General features: G+C 58.4%; 1 protein-coding gene across 1 annotated transcript in view; it reads left to right on the top strand.

The window, feature by feature from the left end:
• Positions 1–241: 241 nt before the first annotated feature.
• TSHZ3 (teashirt zinc finger homeobox 3) overlaps positions 242–15,757 on the top strand; it is a 58,703-nt gene continuing 43,187 nt past the window's right edge. The window contains exon 1 of the mRNA XM_037066426.1: positions 242–1,054. Within this exon, the coding sequence (XP_036922321.1) occupies positions 1,015–1,054 (40 nt within the window). The 5' untranslated portion in view covers positions 242–1,014. The remainder of the gene's footprint in view (positions 1,055–15,757) is intronic.

Genomic DNA, 15,757 nt, shown 5'->3' with positions numbered 1-15,757 from the left:
GCCGGGTGGCGCGGGGCCCGAGAGCCGCCCCCACCCTCTGCAGCCGGCGGCCGCCTCCTCCCTCCAGGGCGCCCGCCCCCACCCTCGGCCTGGGCATCCCCAGGGGCGCGGGCCCGGACCGAGACGGAGCTTTGGGCGCGGCGGTTGCAGAGCCCTGCGGCCGGGGCCGAGCTGCGGGGGCCGAGCTGCGGGGGCGGCCGGGGGGCCAGACCGGGTCGGGAGGGGCGGGCAGGGGGCTAGCGCCCGGGGACGGAGCCGGCCGGGCGGACGCCGCGCCCCAGCGTGCGCGCATGGGGCGGAGGCAGAGGGGCGGCACCCCCTTCCCGGACTGGGAGGGGGTCCTGGAGAGGCCCCGGGCCGGGCGCGGGGGCGCGGCGTCCCCGCGGGCGGCCAGTGACACGATCATCTCCTTTTCCTTTAAGCTTGCCTGTTGCCGACGCCGCCGCTCCAGCCGCGCCGCGGGCAGAAGACCGGACCGCCGAGCCCCAGGCCGTGGCGGCGGCGGCGCGACCCCCATGCCTTGACCCTCTGCCCGGGGGCGGGGGCCGGGCACCACCCGCCGGGGCGGGTCCCGCGCGCCTCCTCCCACCCGGGGGCCCGCCTCCCCCTCTCCCCGCCCCCCGGTCCCGAACCCCGCGCACCTCGTCTGGGGACCGGGCTGGGGGGGGGGCAGGGCCGCCGCTCCTCCCCGCCCCCTCCTCCTCCGGCCTCTGGAGCGATTTGTCAAACTTCCCATTCCGCCAGCGGAGCGGCCCCCCCACCCCCAGCGCGCTCCTCCCTCCCGCGCCTCCCGCGCCACCCGCCTCCTTCCCTCCGCACGTTCGGGATCGCGGCGGAGCGCGGAGAGGGGGGGACTCGGAGAGCCGGGGCGCAGCAGCATCCTGCGGGCGGCCGCTCTCCGGGGGGGAGGCTGCGCGCCGCCCGCCTCGCCCCCCCGCGGCCCGCCGCCCCTCCCTCCCGCTCCTCAGCCCGGCAGCGGCGGCGCGCGGCGGCGGCAGTCGCCGGAGGAGCATCATGCCGAGGAGGAAGCAGCAGGCGCCCCGGCGCGCAGCAGGTACGAGCCGCTTCCCGTCCTCTCCTCCTCCTCTTCCTCCGCCCGCCCGGGTCTCCGGGCCCCTCTCTCGGCCCGCGCAGAGTAACTCCGGGCACGGGCTCGTCGCGGCTGCCCCTCCGGGTGCGTGCGCCCGCCTCTCGGACCCGGCGCCCCGGACCCCCGCCGCCAGCCACCCGCGCCCGGCTCGCACCCACTTCGGGCACCGCGGGATCCGGGCCGGCGCCTGGCTCCTCAGCTCTGCGGCCGCGGAGGGGATGGGAAGGAGGCGTCTTCTGTGTCTTACTGGGGGGGGGGGGGGCAGGCGGGGTCACCCGAGTTCCCCGGGACGCCTTCCGTACCCAGCCTCGGCCGGACTGCGGGGGGCTGCTGGGTGTCTGCCTGGCCAAACAGGGAGCCGGGGAGAGAGTGGCCCCGTTCTGCCGCCTCGCTGCTAACGTGGTCGAGCCTGCGTTTATTGGGCCTAAACCGGGCTCCGCGGAGGAAACCAGAGCGCACAGGGTCTGGGTATTGTCAGATGACTGTCAAGTCGGCGCTGGACGCTGGGCTCCCGTTTCCCTGCGGGTTGCCCCTCGCCCCCACCCTCCTCGCGCCTGGCACTTAGTTCTGGGGCGCGTCTGAGTACTTTTTTTTTTTCTTTTTTATGGCCAGGAGTGTCAACTCCTGTTAAGACTAAGCTTTTTTTCCCTTTTCTTTTCTGGAAAAAGCATCATTGAAAACTAAACCAAACCCGCACACATAACAGTATTTTGCAGTAATGTCAGTTGGGGGCATGTTGACTGGAAGAAGGGTGCTGGCCCCTGGCCACCCTTGATTTGATGACTGATTGATCGCCTGTCATGCTGCTGCCTTTGATCTATTCATTCCCAATAAACATCAATAAATCACGGGCAAGGGTGAGGGCAAGCTCTGTGACGTCACTAGGGCTCTGTCAGCGTAACCTCGGGATTCGGGGCCAACTGCGCAGGGGACCGAGGGTGGACGGGTGTGTTTTGATATGAGTGACGCTCAGATGTGCTGAGGTTCTGAGGCTGCCTGAGGGCGGGCTCAGTGGAGGTTCATTTCTTTCGCTTTCTCTTCTTTTCTGTTCTTTTTCTTCGGCGGAAGAAGGGCGGGCAGACAGAAGGGTCAGGACATTGCCTGGTGTCCTTCTTTGATGAAGGCCTCGAGCATGTGGTAAGGGGGTGGGCAGTGTTCCCGGTCATGTCCACGTGGGGCGGTGGGGCCCACACCGGCTGCACTCTGACCTCCCCACCAGGGGGAACAGGGAGGGGGTGCTCCTCTTTCTCCTCCCGGAAATGGGTTTTCCTGTTAGCATCTCAAGAAAATGCTAGAATGAAACAGATTCGGTGTGGGACGGGTGACGCAGATCCTGCTTTCTGCCCTCAGTGTTGCCCACCCTTAGGAAGCTGGACCCCAGCAGCCGCTGGGAGGGTCCCCCCTCTCTGGTCACCTCCCGGCTGGTGTTTCTTGACCGTGTCACCTCGACTTCGAATTTCAAGCTCAAGAAAGAGCTTATCTAGCCCCAATAAACTCTACAAGTTTGGGGGGTTCCTGTACAGAGCAGGGCAGTAGGGGAGTCTTGGGCTTCCTCCAGTCTCTGGATTTTCCTTTTCTCCTTGCATGCACGTTTTCAGGTATCTGGGCGCCTCAGTCAGATGAGCCGTCTGCGATCACAACTTGCATTTGCTTTAGAATTCTCTCTCCGGGTGCTTCCTCTCCTCTCTCACCTAGCCAGTTTGACCTTCTTATTTGATAGCTTCCTGCTAAGAATATTAGATAAGAAAGAAATGTACATCATTTTTTTAAAGCGACCTGTTCACTGGTCTCTCTGCACCTTTTAAGGAGCCAGCCAGGAAACCCCAGGTTAGTTGGGAAATGTTCATTATATAAAAACTCGACTGCAGGACTAATAGGAGCTGGAAGAGTGGCTTTGCTCCGTCAAAATGACCTGTCAGAATGACTTTGTTTCATATTTGATTTAATTGTCTTCCTCCTGACAGGCACATTCATCAATAGCTTAATGGTCAATCAGAAGTTGGCAGCGTGCGCGCTCTTCCTCTCCCGTCCCCTGGTTCTGGACCTGCGTTATCAGAACGCCTCTGCTAATGGACGCGGGGAGGGGGGCTGAGGGGCCACCGACCGAAGATGAGAGGAGGGGAGCCCCTCCGCTTTCAGGCTGGCGATGAGTGTGCACAGGCCAGTCCAGGAGCCGTGTGAGTTCTCTGGGTTTTTTGTGTGTGTGTGTTTGAATGGACGAGAAAGTTCCCATTGTTCCCCCTCTTCCCCGGTTCTCCCAGTGGCGAGTGGCAAGGTCCCTGCCTGCTCCTGTGGCGTCCCGGGAGCCAGGACACGTTGGGTGCTTTGTGCTGATAGCAGGAGAGCGGGAGCAGGGAGCTGTCTGCCGATTGGTGACTGGAGATCCAGTCCTCAGCAACCTTGAGAATCCTCGAGAATTTTTCCCCCTCCGAACTGAAAGGTCCGCTCAGCCATAAAAAAAGAAAAGTTGTTTTGCCAGCTTCATTAGTGTTCACCTAATTAGCTGTAAACCTGATGGATTCCTGACAGCTGTAATGATTGGAGATGACAAGCTCGACGCAGTGTCATCCAGCAGAATTAGGTTTGCAGCTAGTTTGATGTAATCAAGTTGATATTACACAGTCCTGGCTGCCTTTAGTTGTGCATTAACTCAATTTTCTGCTGCAGGTGACAAATGGGCTTTGGTACCTGGATAATCATGTCATAGGAATTAGGGCCCTTGTGATGGTCTGGGGTAGAATAACAACCACAAAGACCCAAGAGCGAGCGGGCAGAGCCTGGTCAGGGCGCCCGGGTGCGGGGCCTTCCACCTGGGCCAGGGCAGCCCCTCTGTGGGAGGCCACGGCAGGCTCTCGGAGACCCCAGAGGGCAGGTTTCTGCACTTTGTGCTTTCTTTTCCTGAGAGAAATCACGCATGGCGGGTGCAGTGTCTTCTCAGAGGCAGAGGGATTTCTTCACCTGCTGAACAGAACCCCGGCGGGAGTGTGCTGTCTCCCTCCAGGCCTGGGGTTTCCCGGGGCCGCGCTTCTGGCCGGACTGAGGGAGGTGGCTGCCGGCAGAAGCTCCGAGGAGCAGGGCAGGGAGGCCAGTGTCCTTCGGGCAGAGTGGCTCTTGTCCCTTGCCCGAGTGTGACTCTTTCCTATATACAGTGTTTGTTTTCAAGCAGGCATTTTTTTTAAAAAATGCCAGNCGGCGGGAGTGTGCTGTCTCCCTCCAGGCCTGGGGTTTCCCGGGGCCGCGCTTCTGGCCGGACTGAGGGAGGTGGCTGCCGGCAGAAGCTCCGAGGAGCAGGGCAGGGAGGCCAGTGTCCTTCGGGCAGAGTGGCTCTTGTCCCTTGCCCGAGTGTGACTCTTTCCTATATACAGTGTTTGTTTTCAAGCAAGCATTTTTTTTTAAAATGCCAGGAAAAAATATTAGAGCAATACTTCATAGCAGATAACATTCGATCCATTCATACTCGTTTTCTGGGGGAAATGTAAAACTCTAAAAAGTCATTGCCTAAACTTCCAGAAAATCCTCAGTTTGCTACATAATTTGCTGCTGGCCTTCAGAGTCTTGTTTGTCGGAAGGGAAGAACCTTCCATGGGGCTCTTCGGTGGCCACATCCCCAGGGTGAGCCTTCCAGCATCTTGACCTTTGTAAAAGCGCTCGGACCCCTCAGAACCTGCCAGTGTGGCAGAGAGATGGCCGTATGTCCCCAGGGGACAGGATGGCTGTGGTGGCACCGCCCGGGGGTCCATGGTGCTGGCAGAAACTGCATGCGGGTGGCCCGGCACTACGTCCCGGCCTTCCTGAGCCCCGTGCACGTGCTGAGCAGCTCTGGAGAGGCCCTTCCTCTCCCCTGAGCTCCGGTGCCTGCAGGAGGGCACTGCGGCTCTGGCCCCGGGGGCCCCTGTCCTCCGAAGCCGGCCGCGCGCTCTCCTTCGGACCAGTGCTCCCTCNAGTGTGGCAGAGAGATGGCCGTATGTCCCCAGGGGACAGGATGGCTGTGGTGGCACCGCCCGGGGGTCCATGGTGCTGGCAGAAACTGCATGCGGGTGGCCCGGCACCACGTCCCGGCCTTCCTGAGCCCCGTGCACGTGCTGAGCAGCTCTGGAGAGGCCCTTCCTCTCCCCTGAGCTCGGGTGCCTGCAGGAGGGCACTGCGGCTCCGGCCCCGGGGGCCCCTGTCCTCTGAAGCCGGCCGCGCGCTCTCCTTCGGACCAGTGCTCCCTCCACCCGGCAGCCGGACGTCAAGATGACCGCCCCGGGTGCCCGTGCTGTGGTCCCCCTTTCCTGCAAAGCGAGAGCGCCATGCAGGTTTGAAAGAGGAGATCAAGGAGACGGAGGAGAAAACAAAGAGGGCAGGAGGCAAGGGTATTCCCTGGACACCCACTCGGGGAGAGAATCTTCCAGAATCGCTGCCGTGCCCCCGTCATCCTGACAGCTGTCAGTGACGGCTCCAGTGCTCTCCAGGGCCACACTTGGTGGCGAGCGGTTGATGTTGTCATTTTGTTCTCGGTTTTGCCTTGAGCACGCTCGTCAGCGGCAGCGAGACAGTCAATAACTGATGGATCAGCAGTTGCTCCCGAAACCTCCTCACTAGTCTGCGTTTTCCCTCTTTTTACTAACGATGGTTTTGTAAAGTGACGAGAATGAGAGGTGACTGCTCAGGGCCGGGAAACACAGGTGAGACCCCCAAACCAAACGCTCCCTTCCAGCCCTCCACTTTGGGCTCCGGGAGGAGGAGGGCCATCCCCGTGGGCAGAGAGCCGGCCCCTGGCCGCATGCCTTCCCTTCCCCGCGTGTCCGTGTTGTGGGGAAGCCGGGGCTGCAGCTCAGGAGGCAGCAGGGATGTGCTGGCGTCCCTGGTCCCGGCGAGCACAGCCACGTCCAACCCGGGACCGCCAGCAGGCCGCCGCTCTTCCCCGGGCAGGCTGGGCCGCCCTCCTGCCAGCCCGTCTTTATTCCTGCCTGTCACTGGACACACTGTAAAAATAGCTTTGGTGCTGCAGTTTAAAGAAAAGTAGGGTGTGCGTCTCCCCATCTGTGTCCATGCAGTTAGATGGCCCAGCTTCCCTCGAGCCGATCTGTGGCACCCGGCAGCATCCTCCTGCAGCCGCGGAGCCGCACAGCACAGGGCCCCCGCGCGCCGGCCCGGCCCTCGCAGGTGTGTGTGTGTGTGTGTGTGTGTGGCTCAGCCTCCGAATTGTGGTTTCTGTGTCTGAAGTTAAAAACGCAAGGTGGATACAGTATATTGTATTTGGTAACAATGATGTGGACGAGTACATCCAGACAGATAATGTGCAGTTGTAATTAGACTCAATAGACAGGCAGTCATTTTTAAATTCTTTGACACATGCATAAAATAGTCATATAATAAGATAAGATGACAATTTTATGTTAGGTTGATAAAGTGTCCCGATACATGCATTTAAATGTCTGTAAGCCTTTAAAAAAATCCAGACAGATTAATTCTAGTTTCCAGTATCTGCAGTTAGTCATTAAATTAATTTTTAAATCATACTAAACAATGGCTAGGAATATGGTTCCCCCCACTTAAGGAATTTTTACCTGAATGGTAAGAAATGGTTCTATGGACTTGGTAGCTTTCTCTAATTTTTCAACATTTGTAGACATCATCTGTATTAAACATGGATGCAAAAATTCTGGTTGCTGTTTGTGACTAGAATAACACTGTGCATTCTTGGAAGTAAAAAAAAAAAAAAAAGACAGTAACAGAACATAACCTGCTGTGACCACTGGCCTCTCCTGCTCCCGGTTTTGGGGTCGTCACCAGGAAGATGACATGGTGTCCTTGACCAAACAGCGACAATTTTATCAGCCCCATTTAAAAAAGAAGACATTTCAAGCACATACACTTGATTTAATCAGCACTTAGATTCTTGGGTTTAATTACTTGCAATTCTGTAAATTATTTTAGTATTTCGAAAGAGCGGCCGGAGGAATGTGCAGAGGGGAAGCGTCTCTCTGAAGGTCACATCACCTGGACTTCCTGGCCGTCTCCTCACCTTAGTTTTCAGATGTGCAAAGGTGAAGAGTATTTTAGATTTGTTTGGGCTTAATGATAAATTGTTAATTCACACTGTCAGGACACATGTTATCAATTATGACTGTGTTTTCTCCGTCCAGAACAGCTGTTGGGGAAACAGGGCTAGTTCAGATTGTCTTGGGGGGGGGACCAAAGCAAGGGGCTGGCGTACCAGTGCCTCGTCCTCATGTCCCCGGTCCCCTCGCTGTGGGAAGACAAGGTGGCAGCGAAGGGGAGAGAGAACCGTTCCCCCTGGGCCGAGACGGCACCGGCAGAGGCCTGACTCCCAGCGCGCCGGGGGCCCAGCCGCGGCTCCCGGGTGGGACCTGCCTTCCCCCCACGCCCAGCCCGGGCCCCGCTGCCCGCCGCTCCTCCACACACGTCTGGGTTCCTCCCTGTCTGTGCTGGGCCGGAAGGTCCTGCTGGCCAGCAGTGGAAAGCAGGACACCCCCAACGCTCGTTTCTTCCCGACACTGGAGCCCACCCTCCAGGCAGACCCGAGGGCTGCTGGGTAACGCAGGAGCGGCGGCTCAGATGCGCTTCCTTCTGGTTTTCCATGCCCATGGTTACGTCCTATGCGTTCAGCTTCCTCTGAGTTCTTTGAGAAATGCATGTTGCATAGAATAGGCAATTTTTAATGAACAATTTAATGTAAATGGGTTTTGAATTTAAATTAATATTAATGAAGCCTTGAGTGAATTTATTTTGCATACGTGAAGACTTGCAAGTCTTTTACCACGTGCTTTCTCCTCTATGTAGTAACAGTGTTGTGGGGATTAACCAGCCCTTCTAGAGGTTTGCACTGAAAAATTAAATTGATTCTGTGTGTCCAACAGTGCCAATGTGTCGCCAGGCAGAAGTGTTCCTTCGTTTAAAGAAAGCACACCTCATTTCCTGCTCACCCTGCTGGCTCCGGTCGCCCCGTTCGTCCTGCGGGCTGCCGAGGGTTTGGCGTCACCGCCGGGGAGACGGACGACAGGCGTCCCTACGATCAGGGGCCTGCCTTCCTGGCGTAGCTCTGATGCGTTCTGTCTCCTGGGGTGATGGGAAGTTCTGTAATTAATTCTGGTAGATGTAATTGCTATAATCACTTTGATGTTACACATAATAAAGGTAATATGGTAAGCACATAAAAATATAAACACCTTATTGTAACTCTGCTGCGGAGGCTCCTTCCCGGCAGGCCCGGCTTGTGGACAGGTGTTCTTCACCCGTGTGGCTCACAGGTGGCCATTTCCTTGAGCCTGGTTCATGGACATGTCAGAGGGGGTCCTTCATTCGAGTGGGCCTTGGCTTAGAGGGCTCTCCAAGCTGGCTGTCCGGGAATCCTCACCACCTCTTCCCTGGGGATGTGGCCGTGGAAGAGGTCGGCGTCATCTTCTGTAGAGGGGGGGGGGCGCAGAGGCCTCAGCAGTGGGCGTGGCCCGAGGCGAGAGCATGGTGTGGGAGGGCAGAGGAGCCCAGAGCTGTGACCGCGGGGGTTCCGCCGGGAAGAGCCGTGTGTGTGTGTGTGTGCAGAGAAAGCACCTTTCTGTTCTGTAAGGGGGTCTGCACAGAACGCACGCTTTTGACCCCTCTCATTCTACACCTTTCACGGGGTGCCCTTGCACAGTGTTGGGGGGAGTTTGCTGCTGCTGCCTGGGCGACGTGTGAGACACGCCTCCCCCAACCCTGCTCCTCCCCGAGTCCCGAGACCCCCGTCCCACACCCTGCGGGGTGTTTCCCAACGCCGGTCAGCGATGCTCTGCCAGCGCGGCCCGCGGACGCAGAGCGGGTGCTGGGAAGGGGACGAGTCCTTTGGCTTCCCCCTCGCACCCCTGGCCTCGGCCGAGCCCAGGGCTCTGTGTGCGGGTCGCAGTCGGCGAGCCCTGGGCCTCGTGCCGCGAGGTCTCGGGCCAGTGACCCAGAGTCGGCCTGGCAGTTCGGGTGTGAATTCCGCACATTCGTATTTTATTTTTCAGTGTATTTTAAGTGACAAAGTATGTAAATCAGTCCCACAGAAATAAAATAGGAGACAGTGTAGGTGTGAGAAGGGGCTGCCGTCGGCTCTCTGGAGGAGGGGAAGTGTGCGGAGACGGGCTGGCGCGGGCGGCGCTGCGGGGACCTGTGGGCCCGGGGCCGGGCCGGAGCAGGCTGGGAGGGCAGGCAGGCGCTGGGCACAGGGCCTGGCAGGACCTGCTTCCTGGGCGCCCGGCCCCTGCTCCCTGCCCCAGGTGAGCAGGGCCCGCCCCCACAGTCGCTGGTCTGGGTCCTGGGCCTGGGCCGCAGCCGGCAGCCACCCGCTGTCCGGGACGTCTCCTTGGCGGGTTGTGATGGGGAGGACGATAAAAGGTCTGAGAGCTCCGTAGGCCCCTGTAATCAGGACCAGTGCTGACATCCTTCTCAAGTTTGACAGCTTCTTCCTTTTCTCTCCTCACCGCCAAGCCTTTCTCCACTGCGTGTTCCCCGCCCCCCTGCCCCCCACCCCCCGCGGCCGCCCACCCTTCCCTCCTGCTCCTTCTTTCTGTGCGTCTCTCTTGTTTCATGTTCTTCATCAGCCTCAGATGCTGGGAATTATTTTTTTTCGGGCGGGAGGGGGAGTGTTGCTTTAGGTTTGTGGGTTGGGCAGGTGTGAGAGGAAGTCTGGTTTTTTTTTTTTTTGTACTGTAGGCCTGTTGCTAATTAATGTTCCTGCATAAGATTCTGTCGGAGTTGAGTAATGTTTTTGATCTTTATGCCTGATAACTGCATACTTAATGAGATTTCAAAGCTGTGAGTGCAGCTCCCTACAATTATTGACAGATGCCTTTTCTTTGCCATTGGGTTCAGCTCCATAAATCCTCCCGCCGTAATGAGGTTCAGCGGTGCCACCCTGGCAGTGAGCTAATGAAAGGGGGAGGGGGCGGCTCGTGGCTGTCTGACACATTTTTTTCCTTTAAAATTTACTATGCAGATGTCAAGCTGCGGGATGATTACTTCAAACATGCTAATTTTTATCTTGCTTTTGTGTCAGCCCTTTGCCATTAAAAAATAAATAAATAAAAGGACCAACCTTACTCCACTTAATTTTTTTTTCCCAGTCCCATTTTTAACAGCCCGCGGTGTGTGTGTGTGTGTGTGTGTGTGTGTGTGCTGGGGACGCTGACACGTGCGTGGCCTCTGGCAGGTGCCCGGTGGCAGACCCTCTCCTCCTTGGCTGTGGGAGGATCAAGTGTGCTTTCCCCAGGTCGCCCATCGCCTGCCCTAAGTGTGCACTTGAAGCAGCGCGGAATTCATCTCAGAGTTGCGAGCAGACCCTGGTGGGGAAGAGCCGCACCGCGCCAAACAGTCGATTTCCTTTTCAGCGGAGTCATACATCACTGACCCACCCTTCCCTCCTGACAGAATGACATATGTCATTTATCATGTGGGCCCCAGCCAGACAGCGGGAGGGAGGGAAGCCCAGGGCCTGCTGCCCCCTCCCCACGCCTTTCCGCGGGCTGGCAGAGAGCACTGCCGGTCTGGACAGGGCGCGGAGGGGCGGAGGGCGGGGCCGGGCCGGCCACAGCCAGGTGTGCGGCCCCTGGGCTGCAGTCGGCAGGGGCGTGGAGAGGGGGCAGTGTGTGTTCGGGCACGCTGCTCAGCCTCTGACCTTTTTCTGAGCCCCGCGTTCCTGCTCTCATTTCCCTGCCTCTTCTCCCCTTTAGCGGTCGGGGACACCACCACCACCCAGGGCTGACAGGCAGCGTTCCAGCCCCCCGGCTGCGAGGGGCGTCAGTGAGTCCCAGGGCTCCTGGCCCCGCAGGACGCACACGTGCGTGTGGAAGATGGATGTTCCTCAGAGAGAGATGGATGGAGGGTGCCGGGCTCAGGGTGCCGTTTGTCATTTTGAATATTACTTAGACTTGCCGCGCAAACCTGCGGCGTGAGGGCTGGACGGGCCGGCAGGGCAGGGCCCGCGCGCGTTTCCATCGATTGGCCTTGGGCTCTCATTGCTGCTGACCCGACACGGGCCTCCCCTGTACAGTACGGAAGACCCCCTGCGGGGGCGGGGGGCTCGGTCTGACTAATTTCCAAGGACACAGGGAGAAATGGAGTAGCTGTGGTTCCCATGAGAGCTAGCAGGCAGCTCACTTCTCTCCCCATGTGTCTGTCCTGCCCCCTCTCTTCCTGACGGAGGCTCGGAGGGAACGTTAAAATATAAACAGAGCTGGAGCTTCCAAAGCCAGGACCCTTGTCTGATTTTTTAAAACTCTGTGACATGCTAAAAAAAAAAATCCGTATCTGAAAAGCTTAGCACAGTCTGACTGTTCAGAAAATCCTGGCTGGCTTGGTCAGCAGTGTGAGAATGGAGAAGCGCAGACTTCCACATCTCGGGAACATTTCAGATAAAAAAATGATCTCTTGCGGCTTTCTGCCCCTGCCCTCGCAGCCTCCTCCCCTCTCGTGTCTGCACTCCGTCCCCCTCAGAGGCCCCAGTGGACCCTCGCCAGGACTGATGTGGACAGCTGTTTCCAGGCCCCGGGGCTCTGCCCCAGGACACCCCACCTACTGGAGGTGCTCAGGGCGGCAGGCAGGCGGGCGCTCCTAGGGCAGGGCCCGCAGCTGCTGGAGGGCTTTCCCTGGGAGAAACAGGCGGAGAACCCAGCCTGCTGGCCTTCCTGCCGCGTCCTCTCCACTAGGAGCCCCCACAGTGCAAATGTAATTGTCAGGCATTCTATTAAGTATGGGACTTTATCTGGGTCTGCTAATTAAATTTAGGGCTTCTTGTATGAGTTATAGTGTGGACATTAATTTTAAAAATGATGGGACAGAGAGGCAGACCTGGTGGTTTTTTTTTTTTTTTTTTTTTTGTCTAAAGAAATGAGAATCTGGAATTTGTGGGACGGCTGGACGTTCCCATCTTGCTGCTTCTCCAACAAACTTTTCCCGCCGTGGGCAGGTGGATGTGGGGCGCACTCAGTGGCCTGTCCGGGGAGCCCCGCGTGCGCGCGTCTGTTCTGGGTGTCAGCAGCCTGACGCTTGGCGCACAAGGACGACTCGGGGCTGGATCTGAGGGCGGCCCAGCCGCTCCCCCAAATCAGGCAGAATCTGGTTCGTGTCCTTGGTTGGTGGCTGCCGTGGCGTCTGACCGCAAAAAGCTGACGTGGCGCCTCGCCGAGACTTCGGGGCAGAAAGTAAAACTTGGATCCTCCGCCCTGGCACTCGGGCTGCGTGGGAGTAATTGGAGGACTGGCACCCGTAGGCAGGGACAACTGTAAACACCTTTGATGTGTGTGGCACTGCCCCATGGCCACCGATTAAGGAAACTTCGCTGCTAATAGGGGCCGAGTCCACTCCAGGTGTAATGGGTAAGGAACCGAGTGCACTCACGGGAAGAAGCCTTGTTTTGTCTTTGCTTCTTATCCCCTCTCCTCAGTTTTGTGGCTGGAGACGTGATTTATTGCAGCCTTCCATCTCGGGGCTCATCCATCACACCCCGGTTGCTAGGAGATCGGGGCAGCAGCTGTTTGCTCTGAATCAGACAGAAAAGTTGTCAATCATCAAAGGCAGGTGAATAGCATTAGAAACACGCTATTGTCAGACGGAATAATTAATCAGAGGGAGAAAAGATAATTAAAAAGATATGACCCTTGCAAGTACTTGCTCTGGGTTGCCTGAAAAAAAAAAAGGAAGAAAGAAAGAAAGAAAGAAAGACGGCCTGGTCTTTTCTAGACACTTACGCAGCTGAGGGCTGATAAAATGCGCTCTGCAGTGTGCAGTCCTTAATTAATTGAAAAGGGCCCAACGTTCAAAGACGATGCGGAGCGAAGTCCGAGTAGGGGCTGAAGTAATATTTACTGTTTGTGCAAAGGGCCTGACACGGAGTTCCAAACGTCCGTCCCAATGTGTAGCTTCCCCGGCCGGGGGAGGCACAGGCTGGGGCTTCAGGTGGCCGTGGCAGCCCTGCCTCTGGGCTCCGGCTCCCGGCCGTCATGCCCGTCATGCCCGTCATGCGGGCTCACTCAGGAGAGCCCAAGGCCTGGGGACCTGGGGGCGACCCAGCCCACAGGACTCCATGCCCACCCACAGCGCGGGGGGTTGGGAACAGCTGAATTCCCCAGGGAACAAGAACTTGTTTTTTAAATAAAGGTGGGAGGCTGGAGAAGCATGCCCTGGAGTCTACCTGCAGGGTCCATGGCCAGGGCGCTGAGCCCGTCCCTCCCCCCTCCAGGATGTGGGCTGGTGGACCTCGCTGCAGGTCCCAGAGGGAGATTTGCCACCCGTGGTGCTGTGGCCCCAGGAAGACCATCGGGGGCTCCCACCTGGCCTCGCTTTCTGAGCAGACCCCCGCTGCTGCTGAGGGGTGACTTCGGGTGCCTGTTTCAGCCTCAAAAACATTCGTAGATCAGGGAATTCATCCTTGCCTTTTCTGAAGCTGAAATGTTCTGGAGAAATTGGAAAACATATTAAAGACTAGATAGAAAGTGGCATATCTGGAGTTGCTTTTCCGTTAAATATGCTACACGCGCTGAAACAGATCCACTCTTTTATTTTTGGATACTATGCTTGATTTTCACACCATTCTCTTCCCAAAGAATAGCAGGACTTCTAAAATTAGCACGAGGAGAAAAGGCCTGAATATTAGAATTTGGGAGAAGGCAGAAAGCAACGCTTTCTTGGGTTGGGACACTCTCCCCAGGGTGCGCCGGGCTGGGACGCCGGCGCCCTCCTCTCCGGGCCCTGAGCAGGGCCGTGCTGGAGGCTCTCTGGGCACCCGGGGAGCCCTGGGGCGGCATGGAGGCCTGACGTCCCCCTTCCCCACGATGCGCTGGGAGCCCAACTAGGGGTGAGAGGGAGAGAGAGATTGAGAGGTACTCAGATGAGAAAACGCTCCTGCCTGGCTCACCGGAGGCCCCGCTGGCCAGGTGGCTGGGAGGTGTTCCTACCCAGAACTCGACCTCCCGGGCGTGGGCGAGCTGGACCCCACGTGGCCCCTGGGGCCTCGAATCCCCCATTCTGAGCTCTTGGTCCAACTGGGGCTTTCCTGACTGTATAGCGGTTGTTACTGAGGTTGCACAGTTTCTTGGGAAGTGCCTGTTGTTGACCTGCGAGGGGCCTGCTGCTGGGTGCCCAGCGAGGCCACGGAGGCCTGGTGGGGCCTGGAGAGCTTCAGCGAGACGGCAGGGGCCTGCGGGTCAGGGGGCCTCCCTGCCCCCTGTGAGGGCAGGATGCCTGGAGCTAGCAGGGAGGGCGATCCTCTGCCTCCCAGATAAGTCCCCCAGAAAGCGCGCACCCTGGCTCGGCCACAGCAGGTCCAAAACGTGGCAGCCCCTCGGAGAAGGGGGTACTGGTACAAGCAGCCTGAATTTTCCTCCTCTTACAAAAGGACAACAAGATAGCAGAATCCAGGAGGGAAGGCGCGGTCTTCAGCGTTTGAGAAGCCTCCCGGGTCATTTTTCTGGAGCTGCGTTGTTTGTGTCTCCTGCTCGCTGTCCTCCCAGGAGACCCCAGGCGCCTATCCAAGTGCCTCCAGGGGCAAACCGGAGAGGGACGAGGAGAGAGAGGGCGGGTCGGTCATTCTTTACAGGAGGTTTGACTCTGCCAGTGCACATTCTGGCCAGAATTTCCACGTCTGTGTCCCCAGATTATTGTTTCTGTGGCCAGGGCGGGGATAAGCAGGGTCTCTGGTGTCTCCAGGAGCGTGCCGGAGGAGAGCCTCCACGCTCGGGGCCACGCGTCACCACGAGGACCGTGGTCTGGGGTCTATCAGGTGATGCGCATCCCCTTCTGTAGTTCCTTTAGGACCAGGGTTCCTGGAGGTCGTTTTCCTGTTTCAGCCGCGATAGACTCAAAGCAGGTGTGGCCCCCGCGCAGCGCTCGGCCTGGAGCTGGGACGCGATAGATACAGTGAAAGCACACATTGGCCACAGACAGATACAAAGAACACGAACGAACTGCCGCAGATACAAACAGCACAGATCAACCAGCACCACCCGCTGTAGGGAGAGACACTCGGAAACACTAGACCTAAGACCCGGTTGTGAGGCCCCTCCTGCCTCAGCGAAGCATTGAGGGGGCAGGGGGCTCACCTGGGAGGGGTGAGGGCAGCTCCGGGCAGTTTTCCTGGGGTGCAGTGGTCCCTGCTGGACGCCCCACCCGCTGCCTCTGCGTTGCACTGGGCCTGTGGGGCAGCGGCACCTCCGTCTGTGGGAGGTGGCCCCGGGCGTGCTGTGTTGGACGGGCCTCCGGTGGAGCCACTGGCTCCTGCTTTTCTGCGCGGAGCAGCGAGGCTCCGTGGTCGCTGCCACGCGGCTGCGGTTCCTGCCAGGGCAAAGCGGGGGACTGAGACAGCAGCGGGTTAGGGGTTCAGGTTGTGGCCTGGCTGGGTTCTGGGGCACAGGCTTTCTCAGGGATTCGGGGGGACGAAGAGGGGTGTCATTTGGAAACACATGTATGCGTTTCCGGTGAGAAGAGTGAAGTATTTAACATTTCTCCAAGGAAAACACCCTTCATTCTTTGATGTGTTCTGTGGCGACGGATTTTCAGTTCAGCAAACGAGGCCTCACGAGCGTGCGTGCAGACACCTGGCTGAGGTGGACGGCAGGGCCGTGCTGGCCAGGGTGGAAGGGACTCTGTGGGTCACGGGTGGTCCAGGGTTGTTCCCGTCTGTCATCCTCACCGGGACATAGGGTCCGT

The sequence above is a fragment of the Sturnira hondurensis genome, unplaced genomic scaffold, assembly GCF_014824575.4.
Source record: "Sturnira hondurensis isolate 20B ecotype Veracruz unplaced genomic scaffold, ASM1482457v3 Scaffold0016617, whole genome shotgun sequence".
Lineage (NCBI taxonomy): Eukaryota > Metazoa > Chordata > Mammalia > Chiroptera > Phyllostomidae > Sturnira > Sturnira hondurensis.
The sequence above is the reverse complement of the archived record's forward strand: the minus strand, read 5'-3'. Positions and strand labels throughout refer to the sequence as shown.